Genomic DNA, 13,648 nt, shown 5'->3' with positions numbered 1-13,648 from the left:
TATTTATATTTATAAAAGGGATTATATAATCTCAATGTCTAAACAAACAAATAAAAGAATTATCAAGTTATTCTTCACAAATGCCAGTGAAACTATACGTAAGACGGATCTTTTACATAGCAGTACATTCTCAATGTCAAACATGTTAAGTATGATGAATATACATGCCTGAGCAAGAGAAAAATTCATACTAATATTGAGGACAATGCTGTTCAGAAAAAAAGCCGCATTTTCTCACTTAGAATTGTAATAATAAAGACTTGTATCTTAAAACAACTGAAAGTTATTAAATCAAATCATGCCATTGACTGAGGGCAATATGAATGTCAATTTTTCAGTAGTTTCTCTCATTACAGTGGGCTGATACTGCCCATTTTGACAATTGGAAAATTTCAGGAAGGCTTGATTTTTTCTATGTGTCTTTTAGCCAAGTCACAGCAGTATGTTAAGCAGTGGGATAGAATCTGCAAACTATTCAAATTTCACACAGACATGCAACAACAACGCTCTGAAGTACCATACACAACTCATACATTATTCAGGTAAGCCTGGAAGGTAATACAGATGTAGCTGAAGTCGGTGTCACTATGCAAAACCTATTGGTAGATCACATGGGGATCTGTTCTGAGAACCTGGTACAGGAACCAGGATCACGAACGTCTCCCGGATACCTACAATCACACAAAGCAGGTTTCAGATAAAGCAGAAGTGAAAGCTGGCTGCAGACCTCACTAACGTTGGGGTATCAGTTGCTTCAATAGTCTTGCCTGCGGGACTTACTTTCCCCAACGCTTCTGATCAGTAACTCAAAGGCTAACTTGTTTAGCAGGATCCCTTTGTCAATTAGGCTTTTGCAAGAGCCTGATATATATAATTTCACTGTTTAGGTAGGACTAAAGAAGGACGTAATTAATTCCTGAAAAGAGGAACAGACTGAGGGCAGTGAATACTGTTGCATATTCTCTGCAGTGCCTTTCCCCCCAGACAGAGAGATGACAGATTACCTATTAATTGTCCCTCACAAGTAGTTAGTACCTGGACAGGTCTGGTATATTATAGGAGTTTGTCAGCAAACAGTGATGTTCTGACAGTTCAGGTAATCGTATATTAGTCTCCTTGTAATGGAAAGCTCACTGATAAGAGAGCTCAAATCTCTTAGATTCTCCTAGGGAAAAGTCCTTAAGAGTGCTTTTAAACAACTGCATTGTACTTTTCCTTCTAGCCCTATTTACTCAAAATATTTGAAAAATTGTTTCAATTTTATCAATTGAAAAAAGTGGATATACTATACATACTTCTTAGTCTTTCTAGTGGAAAAACAAAAGCAACTTTCATTCCAGAGACCTCCCCAGCAACTCCTGAAGGAAGACATACTGCCCAAAAATTCATCAGGAGTGGTAGAGTAAAATTTCCAAACTTCTTCAGTGACAAGAGTAAGGCAGCACAACATTTCACAAGATTGTTCCAGCAGACCAATAGAGATCCGCTCATGTTCCTGAGTCTCCTCCTCCTCCCCCATATCACTACCGCATCTCTAGGAGGTGCATTGTCACTGAGCAGTTCAGTCAGGGACCTCATGTAAACGAGGTTATTCATAGGTAAACAGGGCATGGATTCTAGGTGGGCATGGATAACTAGAGAACCTCAAGCTGCTTCCAAGCTGTTGATACAGATGTTTTAGTAAAAGAAAATAAGATGACAAAGCCACGTTCCCATTAGTTCCGAAAGGGAGAAAAATCTCTGCAATGGGTGCTAACCTTTTCATTACTAAACATCACTGTCTTAAGTTTTGCAACTTCTTAGTATTGAAAACTGTCAGATGTTACCAGATGGCACCCACAGACCTCTCAAGGTATACCAGGGCTCAATGCCTAACCCAATTTACATCTGGAACTACATAAAACAAAGAATCTGTTCTCTTAACATGTGTAGGTGGTACATAGTTGAAAAAAAAAATCACATGAGGCATGACTTACTCTTTTCACATGACGCATGACTTAATCTTTTCCCTAAGGAAGCTCATCAGCTCTACAAACTCTATTACCACACAATTCACATCAGACTGACACAAAAATCAGAGATAGTAACCTGAAGGGTCACACAGCTCACCAAAATTTGCAGATGCTTCTGAAGTCTGACACTAGATCCTTGGTTTAAGAGGTACTAAGAAATTTCTGAGAGAATTCCCTTCCAAAATGGAAAGACACTTTCAAATTCAAAATTCCCACTGCAAAATGCTCTTGTAGGCCAAACTTGTAGTTAAATGCTGAACTCTGGAGAGAACAGAAAAAACACATAAAAGGAGTCCAAAACAACAGTTCTTCCTGAAGAGAAGACTGGTGGTCACAAAGCACCTGAACTGTGGGGGGGGGGGCGAAGAGAGAGAGGACTACCGTATTCAGGGCTTTGCAGATTAATTCACTCTTACAGCAAGAATTCCACCTTCACGTTTATCAGTCACAATGGAATGGCCACAAACCCCGAGATCCCCTGGATCTGCGAAAGCTGATATAACACAGGAGATAACTTGCTCCACCTTGTCACACTGCAGATACTGAGCAAAAGGGAGCTGATTCATAGGCTTTATGCTCACCAGGATTCACCTGCCTACATATCCTCTTTTGCAGGCACTGCATGGACTTCCTTCACTGTTGCTCCCTGCTTCCCTAGTGTATTGGAGACCAGAGCAGCAGACAAAAGACAATGGGGAGCTTTGACAGAAGAGGGTAAGATTGCTAAGTAGAGGGCCAAGCTGGCTATTCTGCATGGATTTCATAGCAGTTGTCAAGTTTAGGTAGAGAATGCAGCAAATGTGTATTTTGAAAGTGGAAAGAAAGGGAAGGTCGAACTGTTATGGACTGAGAGAGGAATGGGAGAATGTGATAAAGTTCAATAATTACTAAATTCAGAAAAAAACATCTAGAAGACATAATTTTAGAATCATAAAATAGCAAGTCACTGGAGCTCCAGTTTTAGTCAAAAAATAACTTTTAAAATTAAAACCGAAGTATGGGATTTGCACAGTAATTTCTTACAACTGTGCAAATAAGGCTCGTCAGTAAGACAGAATCCAGCTGCCAGTCTACTCTGTGTAAGCAGGCAGGGAAATAGAAGACATGCAGGATATACAAGGGACACAGTCCACAGCTGAATTGATAGGATTTTTGTTTTATACATCAGGATTCATTAGACAAAAGATTAAGTGAAGGCAGCTATTGTAAGCAGTGGACAGTAATAAATTTGTAAATAAGGGACTACAAGTACTCTGGCAGATGTAAGCTCTCCTTTAATTCATTTTAGGTAATTAATCCATTTTAGATAATACAATTTAAGAAGCTAACATGGACAACTCTTAGGACACAAAAAAGTTAGTCTGCAACACAAAATGCCACTACCACACACCTATGATATAAAGAAAGTTTTATTTTATAAACTCTTGTGAACAAAACAGACTTCATATGGAGAAGCCAAGGAGGGAGTTAATGTTTATTTACATAGGGAATTTAGACTGTGTGCTAGCAGATCTCTCTACAAGGTCTTTTTTATCTCAGAACACAACTCCCCCATATTATAGGCATTTTACAGAAAACCTGCAGTTTACTTACAGCACGACAAATTTTCACAAACATAAGATTATCTACTGACCCAAAATAAGTTAGAATACTGTTTGCACATGGAATATGGAGTTGCGTAAGCAAGCTGCAAAGAAAACTGAGGCAACTATACCATTCTAATGAAACAGTATTAGCTACCATTAATTATATAGTCAGTTATATAGAACACACTAACAAAAAGTTTACACTTCCTCATTATTTACACTGAAGTGCAAACAGAGTGCACACCTCAGCTGCCACACCAATAATTATTTTTCTTTCACACACACTTATTTCCTGCATTTCCCAGTTTCAAACACACTGCTCCATAGCAATAAAAACCTTTTTATGGTTGGTGCATTGCATTCACAAGTTTGGCTGCTGGGAAACCAAGGAGAAGGAAGAGGCAATTTTACAAACCCTACAACCCAAACTTCAACAGCACAGGAGAGACATGTTCTAGAAAACATTACAGCACCTTAGAGCAGTTTCAAAGTGGAGCCGCCACTTATACACACTATGAAGTTTCCTCAGAAGTCTCCATCAGTTAAATATGTGCTCTCGCTTTCCATGTCGATACCTGTTTAACTTCATCACTTCTTATAAGGCTAGATTTTGCATTTGGCTTCAGACTGCAACGTCCAACCTGGGGAGCAGGGTTGGAAGTAAACAATTATACCCAAGACAACTGAATGAGAAGATGTTGACAATAAAGACAGTTTGGAAGAGTTGTTGCGCTTCTCTTAACGTAGGAAGAATAAAACAGCCTGTGCAATTGCTTTAAGTACATTTATTCTTCAAAACACTCAAGGGTAAACAATTAGAGGCTTGATTACAAGCTCATGAGATTACTCTGCTTTAACCAGAAAAAGCCCATCTTTCTGTATCTACTCCTGAACATGCTGGCCTTAAGCAGTCTCTCTTCCACGACTTTATAATTCAGCTGTTAGATCCTGGAACAAAAGCTATTCTGTAAACAAGCTGTTCCAGGATCTAACTTTGATCTGTGTGTCTAGAATCAGGTATGTCAGCTATGTAATGCAATGGTCTGCAGCATCCAAAATACAAGTCTGGCTGTTTTTAAGAAGTTTCTAATTTTATTAAGACTGCACCAGAGCTATTGACTCACTACAGTCTGTAAAATATACGCTACATTTTGTTTGCAAAATCCTTGTGGCAGCTGAAATAAAAAAAATAATAATCATTATAGCTGGAAATAGAAACACACACCTTAGTTTTCCTTAAGTTTTCAGCCAGGCAGCTAGCCACGCATATAAGCGGCAGCCTTCAAAGAATGTCTGGGTTTCCATATGTTTTGCATTATTATTTCCCTCCATTAGGCTAACAAATGCCACAGTCCAAATCTTTATCTCACTCAAGATACAAAGATTGCTAAGCAAGGAAACTTAAATTACTGCCACCCATTTCTATCCATCTCATCTAAGCAGTAAGTTTGTGGAAGTCTCTAACAAATAACCAACAGTACTGCTAGACTGTGTAAGTTGAAGTAGCTTGCACAGGCTGCTCTACAGAAACCAGCGCTCAGAATCACCTTAGTCCGATGGCTCTGTCTACCACTTTTCTTGTTCATACCAAAACCTGTATTTTTTATGGGCTTTGCAACAGCATTCAGAATCACGTCTCATTCTAGATAAAGATGCAAACTGTGTGGAAGTGATGCTACCTCAAAGGCAAGTATTACAGCCAATGCTTTCATTTTAATTTCTGAACACATAGCACATGTTAGTCAGACCTCTCTGTACCTTCCTAGTATCTTTATTTGTAAAATTAGTCAGTCACTAGTTTCTATGCATGGATACCTGCCAGTTACCATCAAGCAAATGTCCATAGTTCAATCAACTATGAGCTGAATTTTTAAAGTCAGTCTTCTAAGTTTTTCCTCTTGGCGCATCTAGGAGTGTATCTACCAGTCTAAATCCACCCAAAATACTTAATCTTTGAGATTCTCTGCCTTGATTATACTTGAAAAAAAGCAACTACCTAGGCTGATCACTTAAAAACATTGTAGAGAATTTGTAGACTCATGAAAACTCTGCAACTATCCATGAAAACAGCAGTCACTTCAAGAATATAAAAACACATTCTTATATAAAAACATACCAGTGGGATCTCTGGACTAGAAAACGGGGAGCTATCAAAAGATCGATTTTCTTTGTCCAGGGAATCATCTTCATCATTTTTATGTGCAAATTTCTGCTTTAGTGCATGAGTTAGTAGAGCAACTGGATCCCAATCTGAACTTTGCCTCTTTTTGGGTCTAGAAAGAGGAGTACCTCCAGGTGACCTACAAAAAAAAAGAAAATTATTGTCTCCTGCCCTTAAATCCTGTGCTGAGTGATCCAAAATCTAGAGACACGCTTTCATATACACCTTATCCTGTAAATCCCCGATTACACAAATAATGCTGCTAATGTTATTTTACAGCAATTCACCAAAGAGGACTAATACAAGTACACCCAACAACTTGTCAGCCAGATTCTTAGCTTGAAAATACAACTTGATGCTGTTCCATAAATAAAAATATCAGGAAATCAATACAAAGAATTAAAAAGTATTGCAAATAACGAGGAAAAAAAGCAAAATGTGCAGCTTTCATAGCAGGTCTCGCTTATAAGTTATATTAAGGTATGTTAGTGGGAATCTCTCACTAACATTTCATAACCATTGTGAACATAATTTGATTTAAACTTCATTAATTTTAAGTTCGGAACAGTATGCCTTTCTATGGTCTCATGAGAAAGAGCAAACTTAAAAAATTCCTCAGAGCAATTATATTTAAAGAAAACAACCACTTTGTTTAAGTCAAATACGCAGCCAGGTGACCATAAAGCCCCATTTATAAACCACACTTGAACTCAAGTTTCATTATTTAAAAAAAAAAAAAAATCATCATCAGATTTGGCACAAAGGCTTCAAAGTCAGCTTTTCCCTCCAAGCGAGCACCTGAGCATCCAAATAAGAAAATCTTATAGGCAAAAATTAAAAAGTAGTTTGTAATTTAATTTAGAAAAAATGTTATCAAATTCAAAATCAAGAGACAGGCACAGAGACTTAAGATCAAAACAGCACCTGCACCCCAAAACCTAACAGAAATGTGGAAATTAGTGACTAGCCCAAGAAAATAAATCATAAGAAAGGCTTCCTAACCACCGAGATATTTGGGGGTGGCGGCATCTAGATATATTCACACTTCTGCTGGTAAAGTGCTATCTCCAGGACAATGAATTGTACCTATTAATGCATACTGACAGCACTGAGCTCAAAGTCTGGCAGTAGCAGTAGATGTCATTTAACGTGAAACCTGAAAGGACCGAGTCCACCCTTCCTATAAAATCAAGCTGTTAGAGCACTTGCCCAACGTATAAGCTGGTGCTCAGGTAGTAGAAACTGGGATCTTCAGGCTCTCAACTTCTGAGAACAGAGGTCTTCCCTTTACAGTGCACACATTAAACTACTGTCAGACTCCCACCTGAAAGATTATAGCAATTTTGATCATCATTACTCTCTCCAACAATGTAAGTTCATTATTCAGTTAAGTTCAGAATACAAGTAGATGCCTAAATCCAGAAAGCATTTCAGATGCACACCTGCCGCTTCCTACTAATTATGCCCCTGCTCAACATGATGGTTGTTAAAACTGTTAACCTGAACATTTCACTTTCTTCATTCACCGTACATGGAGTTATATGGAAGAAAACATACATAAGGAAACACACAGGTTTACCTAAGTGCACTTTATATTTGCTTTATTTACTATGAAAATGTCATCAAAATGGTAAAGATATGCTTTAGAGTTGCATATGCATAATTTGCCCAAGACTTGTCCTAGTTATTTTCAGGGATAAAGCTCACAGTTAAGAAAATGCTGAAATAAGAATGCAGTTAAGTTTTGGTGACATTCTTCACACATTAAGAGCTCCAAATATTCATTATAGACTCAGTTGTTCTTACATACTTTTTCAACTCAAAAAGTTCAGAAAAGACATCTGACAACCTCTATTACACCTAGCACAGCAGAGCAACACTGACCCAAAGACATCTTGCAGTCTTTAGTAATGCATTTTTGTAAGACATCAACTGTGCATCAAAACAGTAGACCATTAAAAGTATTTATAATCCAACTGCACTATTGAAATACAAATTTACAAAACATTTTCAATAAAAGATACAGCATATATTTTCTTTAACGCTTCAAAGCTAGGACCAGAATACTTCGGGTATGTTAACAGTAGCTTTCCAATGTTTCCCCAAGAATTTGTCCTTCCACAGTGAATCCAAAAATTTTATTCATTCAGATCAATTTCCTGGGACTGTGTAGGCAACTTTGTAAGCGATCTCCAGATAGCAACACACCCACCTTCCCACCCCAACCTGAGATTTGTATATTAAAGCAGGAAACTAGTTTTAAATGCTGTGATATTCAGCATGTTTTAAATGCATCTAAAAGCCATATCGCAAGTATCTTACATTCCAAGCTGTGAACTTACAAGTTGCCAACTTAAGTTTGTCAGCAGTAGCTGCTTATTAAGTGATGTTTCACACTGGTGTTCTCTGGTGCTACTTAAGTGCTGTGATGCTTACATAGTCTTGGATTACTTGGATACACATTCAATTCAACCTACCTCTCAATAGCTCGCAACTGAACTTTGTTTAGGTCTTTCAAAACATCCATCATACTAGGAATGTTCTTTGTCCTCTGGTGATCAGCACTATCAGCTGTAGCTGAACCACTGTTTCTTGCAGCACGACGTTGTTTTATAAGTTCAATTGCCGAATTACTAGCATCAGCACCAGATGGTACACCAGAAGGAAGTGGAGGAGGCGAGGGAATTACAAAGTGATTCTGAGAGACGGGCAATGGCGTAGAAGTCATGGCTGGCACTGGGTAAAATCCATCTGGAGTGCTGAATGTTTTAAAGGCTTCTGGATGCAGTTATAAAAGAAAAATAGTGATCTTATTTTTAGTCAGTATACGTTCACAATTAACAATATTAAGCAACATGTAGGATGACTCAGTTTTAAGTCAAGATAAGACAGCCCTCTTAGAGCACTTTCTTGCACACCTCACACATTATACCACAGAAGAATTACATTTAAAACAAAGAACATTTTTTATTTCAAAGCCACAGATTCAGAACACATGAAATAATGGATCTGAGGTGTCTTGTGCTGCCCTGATTTTCTCCATTTGTCTCTTCAATGTAAGCACTAGATAAATCAGCAAAGCAGCACTGCAACAGCAAAGCAGCCTGCTACTACATACAGTTCATTCTCAATGGCCTGAACGTTAGAATATCCCACATGAAGCAAAAGCAAAGATAACCATAAAACATGTAGAACAGACTACAATACTGAGTGCAATGGAGAAGAGACAAAAAAAGAGCCAAGAGAACACCTAATGAACCACAGAGGTGCCTGAACTACTGTTTAAGTTCACTTGGCACACAACGCACACAAATGTAACTCCCCCACACCAGTTCAAATGTTTCAACAATCACAATGCAAGTAAGACAATCAAGACGTCAAAACTTTTTTTTTTTTGGGGGGGTGGGGGTGGTGGGGGTGGGGTGGTGTTAAAAAAAAAAAATAAATCACAAGATAGTTGGTCTCCAATATGAACTTCAATCTTTGATACTCTAGTGGCTGTTAGACACATCTATGGCAGCATTTGTTTTTCTTAAAGCCTGAACCTGACTTCCTTAGAATACTTTTTTTAATCCATTCTTTTGATAACTTGTCAGAAACAGTACAAAACCCAAAAGGGATAATTAATCGTCTGCAACTTTTTTAAGCAGTAACTGGTAGCCTATGGATAGTGTTGTTACTAAGCTCCTTCACAAGCATGGAAATGAGTATAAAGATCAGTTAGGAGCAACTGCATTCAAAATTGGCAAACAGGCATCAAAAAGCGGGGGGAGGTGGCGCCAAATACTGAAAAGAGAAACAAAATACTATATTCTGTAAATTTTGTTGGTGTAACTTCAGTTAGAGAAATCAGAGATGTTCTCTATCAATATCAGACATGGCAAGCTGTGAACAGGAACTCTAAAGCTAAGAAAGGAAAACTGGTTTGCTTCAAACCAGAAGGACTTACGTGGCGGAATGGTTCCCAATGTCTGCGCTGAAACAATCGCAGCAATCTGAGCACGAAGAAAGGTTAGCTCATCTTCAAGTGCAGAAATTTTCTGGAATGCTGCCTGATCAACAAGATTGTCTTTTTTTGTACTGTTTTTTTGAACACTTTGTATTGAATCTATAGATGAAGTCACGTCACGACAAGCCGTACTTTTTTCTTTTCTCCGTAATTCAGTCCTAGAAAGCAACACAAGACATGGTTTCAAAAGGCTAAGCCAGCAATGGGCATCTCAAAACTTATTCAAGTTCAAGCAAGTTATCGTCATTCAGCAAGATATAAATTTGCAAACTGTTTATGAAAACTTTAAACTTTTAACTACTCATAACCTTAAAAATATTTTAAGTCTCCCTTTGCTTAAGTACAATGCAGATCCTTGAAAACACATCATAAAAAATAGTCAGATAATTTACTCAGGGACAGATTATACATCATAAGGTCATAATGTAGGATTGAGCTGTTATTATTCAATAACTATTAGACTGACACCATAAAGGTGTCTCTCCCTCCTCCCTACCTGAAACAGTAGATATGAAAGGCTGGGAGATCTCTTAATTAGGCTTCACACATTTTAGTCATTTATCAAACTCTGCAAGATGAACACTGCAAGCAGCAAAGAAGTTGCAATCTTTCAGAAAATATATTGGAAAATAATAATGGATTTTAATACACACTTACAGAACAAGAACCTCATCTTCTGTAAGCTACATATGAACACAGACTGAATTAGAAAATTGTGCTACAAGTCTCAGGTTTTAATTTTAAAAATTGTTTCAAGTCTGCACCTGCAGAAATAACCTTAAAACACAGAACGAGTGTAAACTCAAACTACCAGAATTTCATTATGAAACAAAGAAAGAAATTAAATTTACTTTATTTATTCAAGATGTACTAAGTTTTGATTGAAACAAAACCAGACCTTTTCCCTTACATTCATCATCCTTTTACTTCAAATCAGACCTGCAGCAGTGCTTTCTGATTTGCCAGAAAGCCTTGCTCTTCACACTGGCTCAGAAGGAAAAGATATCAATTAGAATACTTGTTCTTGAAAAACATCCCACAGAGCCAGGAGAGGAGGAGGAACAAAGAATGAAAACAACAAAAGAATGAACTTTCACAGATCTGTGAATCAGACAGGCTAAAGAACAGCACAAACAAGACAAAACAGGCCTCAGTCCCTTTTAACAATATTCTTACTCTTCCAGTATTTACAGCTGCTGCAAAAAAACTTCCATAATTCAACAGTAACATCTCAGGAATCGTAAGATGAAACACAGCTTTATCAAAACTTCTCTCAAAATTCTCTAATAAAAAGCGTGTCATTTCATCAGTTTCTTGTACCATTACCAGCAAGCAGCACAAAGATCACAGACAAACACATGCCAATATGAAGCAGAATTACATTGTCCGATACAGATGTAGTACAAGACAATACAAGTGTCCAAATTTTTATCTTGGTTCTGGCTCTGACTCATCCTCTGATTTTGAACAGATTCTTTAGAGGAACAGTAAGCCAAATTTCTATTTCTTCTCTAGTGGGAGATGGGGGGGAGGGAGAAGAGACTTGTATGCTATTTGTGTCTGCACATTCCTGAATAATTTGTCATTTCACGGTATTTAAAATATTTTATTATTGTAAAAATATTTTCCTTTAGCACTCTGTAAAAGCTAGAAAGACTTATATAAACTATATTCAAGGTAAATTTTTAAAATAAAGAAATTACGTTTTTTTTTCCATCAAAGCAACCATCAAGGTTTACACACATAGCACTGTAGTAATCGACGTCAAGAGAAGACATTTAAATATTTTTTCTTGTTTTTCCCTTTATAATGTTTATCAAAATGCTTGTAAACTAAAACGATAAAGATAAGAATAATCATCTTGTATGTTGCAATACACAAGTTTCCCTTAAACTCCCTCTCTCACAAAGTACTTTGTGAGTGAAAACAAATTAAAATACCAGTAATGTACCTGACGTGCTATTAGGAAGAGAAAAGAGGGGACTCAAATTTCAGAAATCTTTTGGATAATAATACTCTACATAGTAAGAATTCCAGGTATGCAGGAACTGCCCCCCTAAAAACCCAAAAATTTTCCAGGGTTGGTTTAGCTGGAAGCCTGAAAGGGCTGGGGGGGGGGACGGGGGGGACGGGACACGGGACAACAAACCACACAAAATGACACACCACAAAGAAGAGAAGACGTAAGTTACTTTTATAGAAGACGAAAGTTACTTTTATTACTCCTTTTTATGCATATATTCTACTTTTGCTTACCTAAGTCTAGTAAATGCTTGTCCCTCATCATTTGCCACCCACAGGACATCAGCAAGTGATGGAGCTACAGGAGCTGGAGCTGTGCTTTGTTCATCATAACCGAAAGGACTTGGGTCTTGAACAAGCTAAAAACAAACAAACAAGAAAAAAAAAAAATGTATGAAGACAAACCAGATTCAGCACATACCAGAAGTTCTGCCTCAGTAAAAGGAATTTTTAAACAGTGCTGTAAGCAAGTTGAAAACAGTGAGCATAAGGGATGCAACACAAGAGTTACGCAAGGTAAGAAGAACAGGAAAGCTATCACTACATTAAGAAACCAGAAAGCTTAAATAGTTGAAGCATATGTATAACCATAAATCACTTACTTGAAAATAAGGTCTTGGGTAGGGTTCTAAGGAAAGAATTGTCCCAAGTCTACGGACAACACTTCGAGTAGATCCATATTCCTTTTTTTGGCAAACAGATATGACCTAAAAATCAGAATAACTTTTAATCTGAGAAGCAAAAATCAAAGCCCTCAGTTCTTACAATCAAAGTAATTAAATTATTTAATGTTATATGTAATTAAATATAACGCAGTTAGGTTAACCTAACTTTTCAATGCTGTTCTCAAGCTGAAAGTCCAAAGAGGGCTATACTGGTTTTAACAGACCGTTTCCAAAACACCACCAAGATACAGCCTGTACTCAGTATATTTTAGAGTGGCACAAAGACCAACAAAGAATGTAGCAGCTACATCATGTAGCTAGTAATATTCTGAGCTACCGACAAAAGAAAAAGTGCACATTTGAGTAACCATATGCATCTATACAAGTCTCGGGGAAAAAAATTGGTAAAGAAGTGAAATAAGTTTAATGTACCTTGACCCGATACTTCCTTATGACTGTATATAACTGCTGGAAATGCCTTCTTGATGAGATTGCTGAAGGAAGGCATGTTCTGATTGTACGACTGATACTGCTGCCAAATATGCGAGTTTCCAAAAATATGGCCTGTCAAAAAAGCCAAGAACTCCCGATAATGAAAACAGAAAATAACTAGGATAGCTCAAACTAGTACTCCTAGAAATACATTAGTAGTTTCACATAAATAAGAGTTTCCCCAGAACTACAAGTTGCAGCTGTGCCTCGCTATCAACACCCGTGACTACAGAACTGCCCATAAACTCACGCTCTAACATCAGACCCTGACTTACTCCAGCAGTTAACTTTTCCAGTTTCCCATACAATACCTTTCCCAGGTCTCTGAAAACACAGGATTAACTGCTACTTGGGAAGCGTTATGTAGCCTTTCATTTAAAATAGCAGAACATTAACAGCTAGAGTTACTGATTTTTTTCCCCTCTGTTCAGAGAAAAAAGAACCACTTGAATGGCTGTATCGGAACAGTGACCCGTCGAAATCCCACATGCGGGCAGCATGTCTAATTATACCAGTCAAGCCTTCCCGTACCGACAAACCCAACCGTACGCAGGGAGCAAAGCCCGTCCTACCGCAAGCACGCGGCGGCTCCGAGGTGACGACCCTTCCTCCCCGTAACCACAACGGCTGCAGACAAGACGCCCCGCACTAGGAGGTCTCCAGGCGTCGCCCGGCAGGAGACAGCCAGCCCCCGCCGCCCC

At 38.0% G+C, this 13,648-nt stretch overlaps 1 protein-coding gene across 1 annotated transcript in view; it reads right to left on the bottom strand.

The window, feature by feature from the left end:
* Nucleotides 1-3,416: 3,416 nt before the first annotated feature.
* Nucleotides 3,417-13,648, bottom strand: part of MTFR2 (mitochondrial fission regulator 2) — a 10,985-nt gene continuing 753 nt past the window's right edge. Inside the window, exons 2-8 of the mRNA XM_009281579.2 lie at nt 12,888-13,019; nt 12,393-12,497; nt 12,025-12,149; nt 9,709-9,926; nt 8,237-8,537; nt 5,715-5,898; nt 3,417-4,239 (exon numbers count right to left, since the gene is read on the bottom strand). Coding sequence (XP_009279854.1) covers nt 4,141-4,239; nt 5,715-5,898; nt 8,237-8,537; nt 9,709-9,926; nt 12,025-12,149; nt 12,393-12,497; nt 12,888-13,019 — 1,164 coding nt within the window. The 3' untranslated portion in view covers nt 3,417-4,140. The remainder of the gene's footprint in view (nt 4,240-5,714; nt 5,899-8,236; nt 8,538-9,708; nt 9,927-12,024; nt 12,150-12,392; nt 12,498-12,887; nt 13,020-13,648) is intronic.

Source organism: Aptenodytes forsteri, unplaced genomic scaffold (assembly GCF_000699145.1).
Source record: "Aptenodytes forsteri isolate BGI_AS27 unplaced genomic scaffold, ASM69914v1 Scaffold82, whole genome shotgun sequence".
Lineage (NCBI taxonomy): Eukaryota > Metazoa > Chordata > Aves > Sphenisciformes > Spheniscidae > Aptenodytes > Aptenodytes forsteri.
The sequence above is the reverse complement of the archived record's forward strand: the minus strand, read 5'-3'. Positions and strand labels throughout refer to the sequence as shown.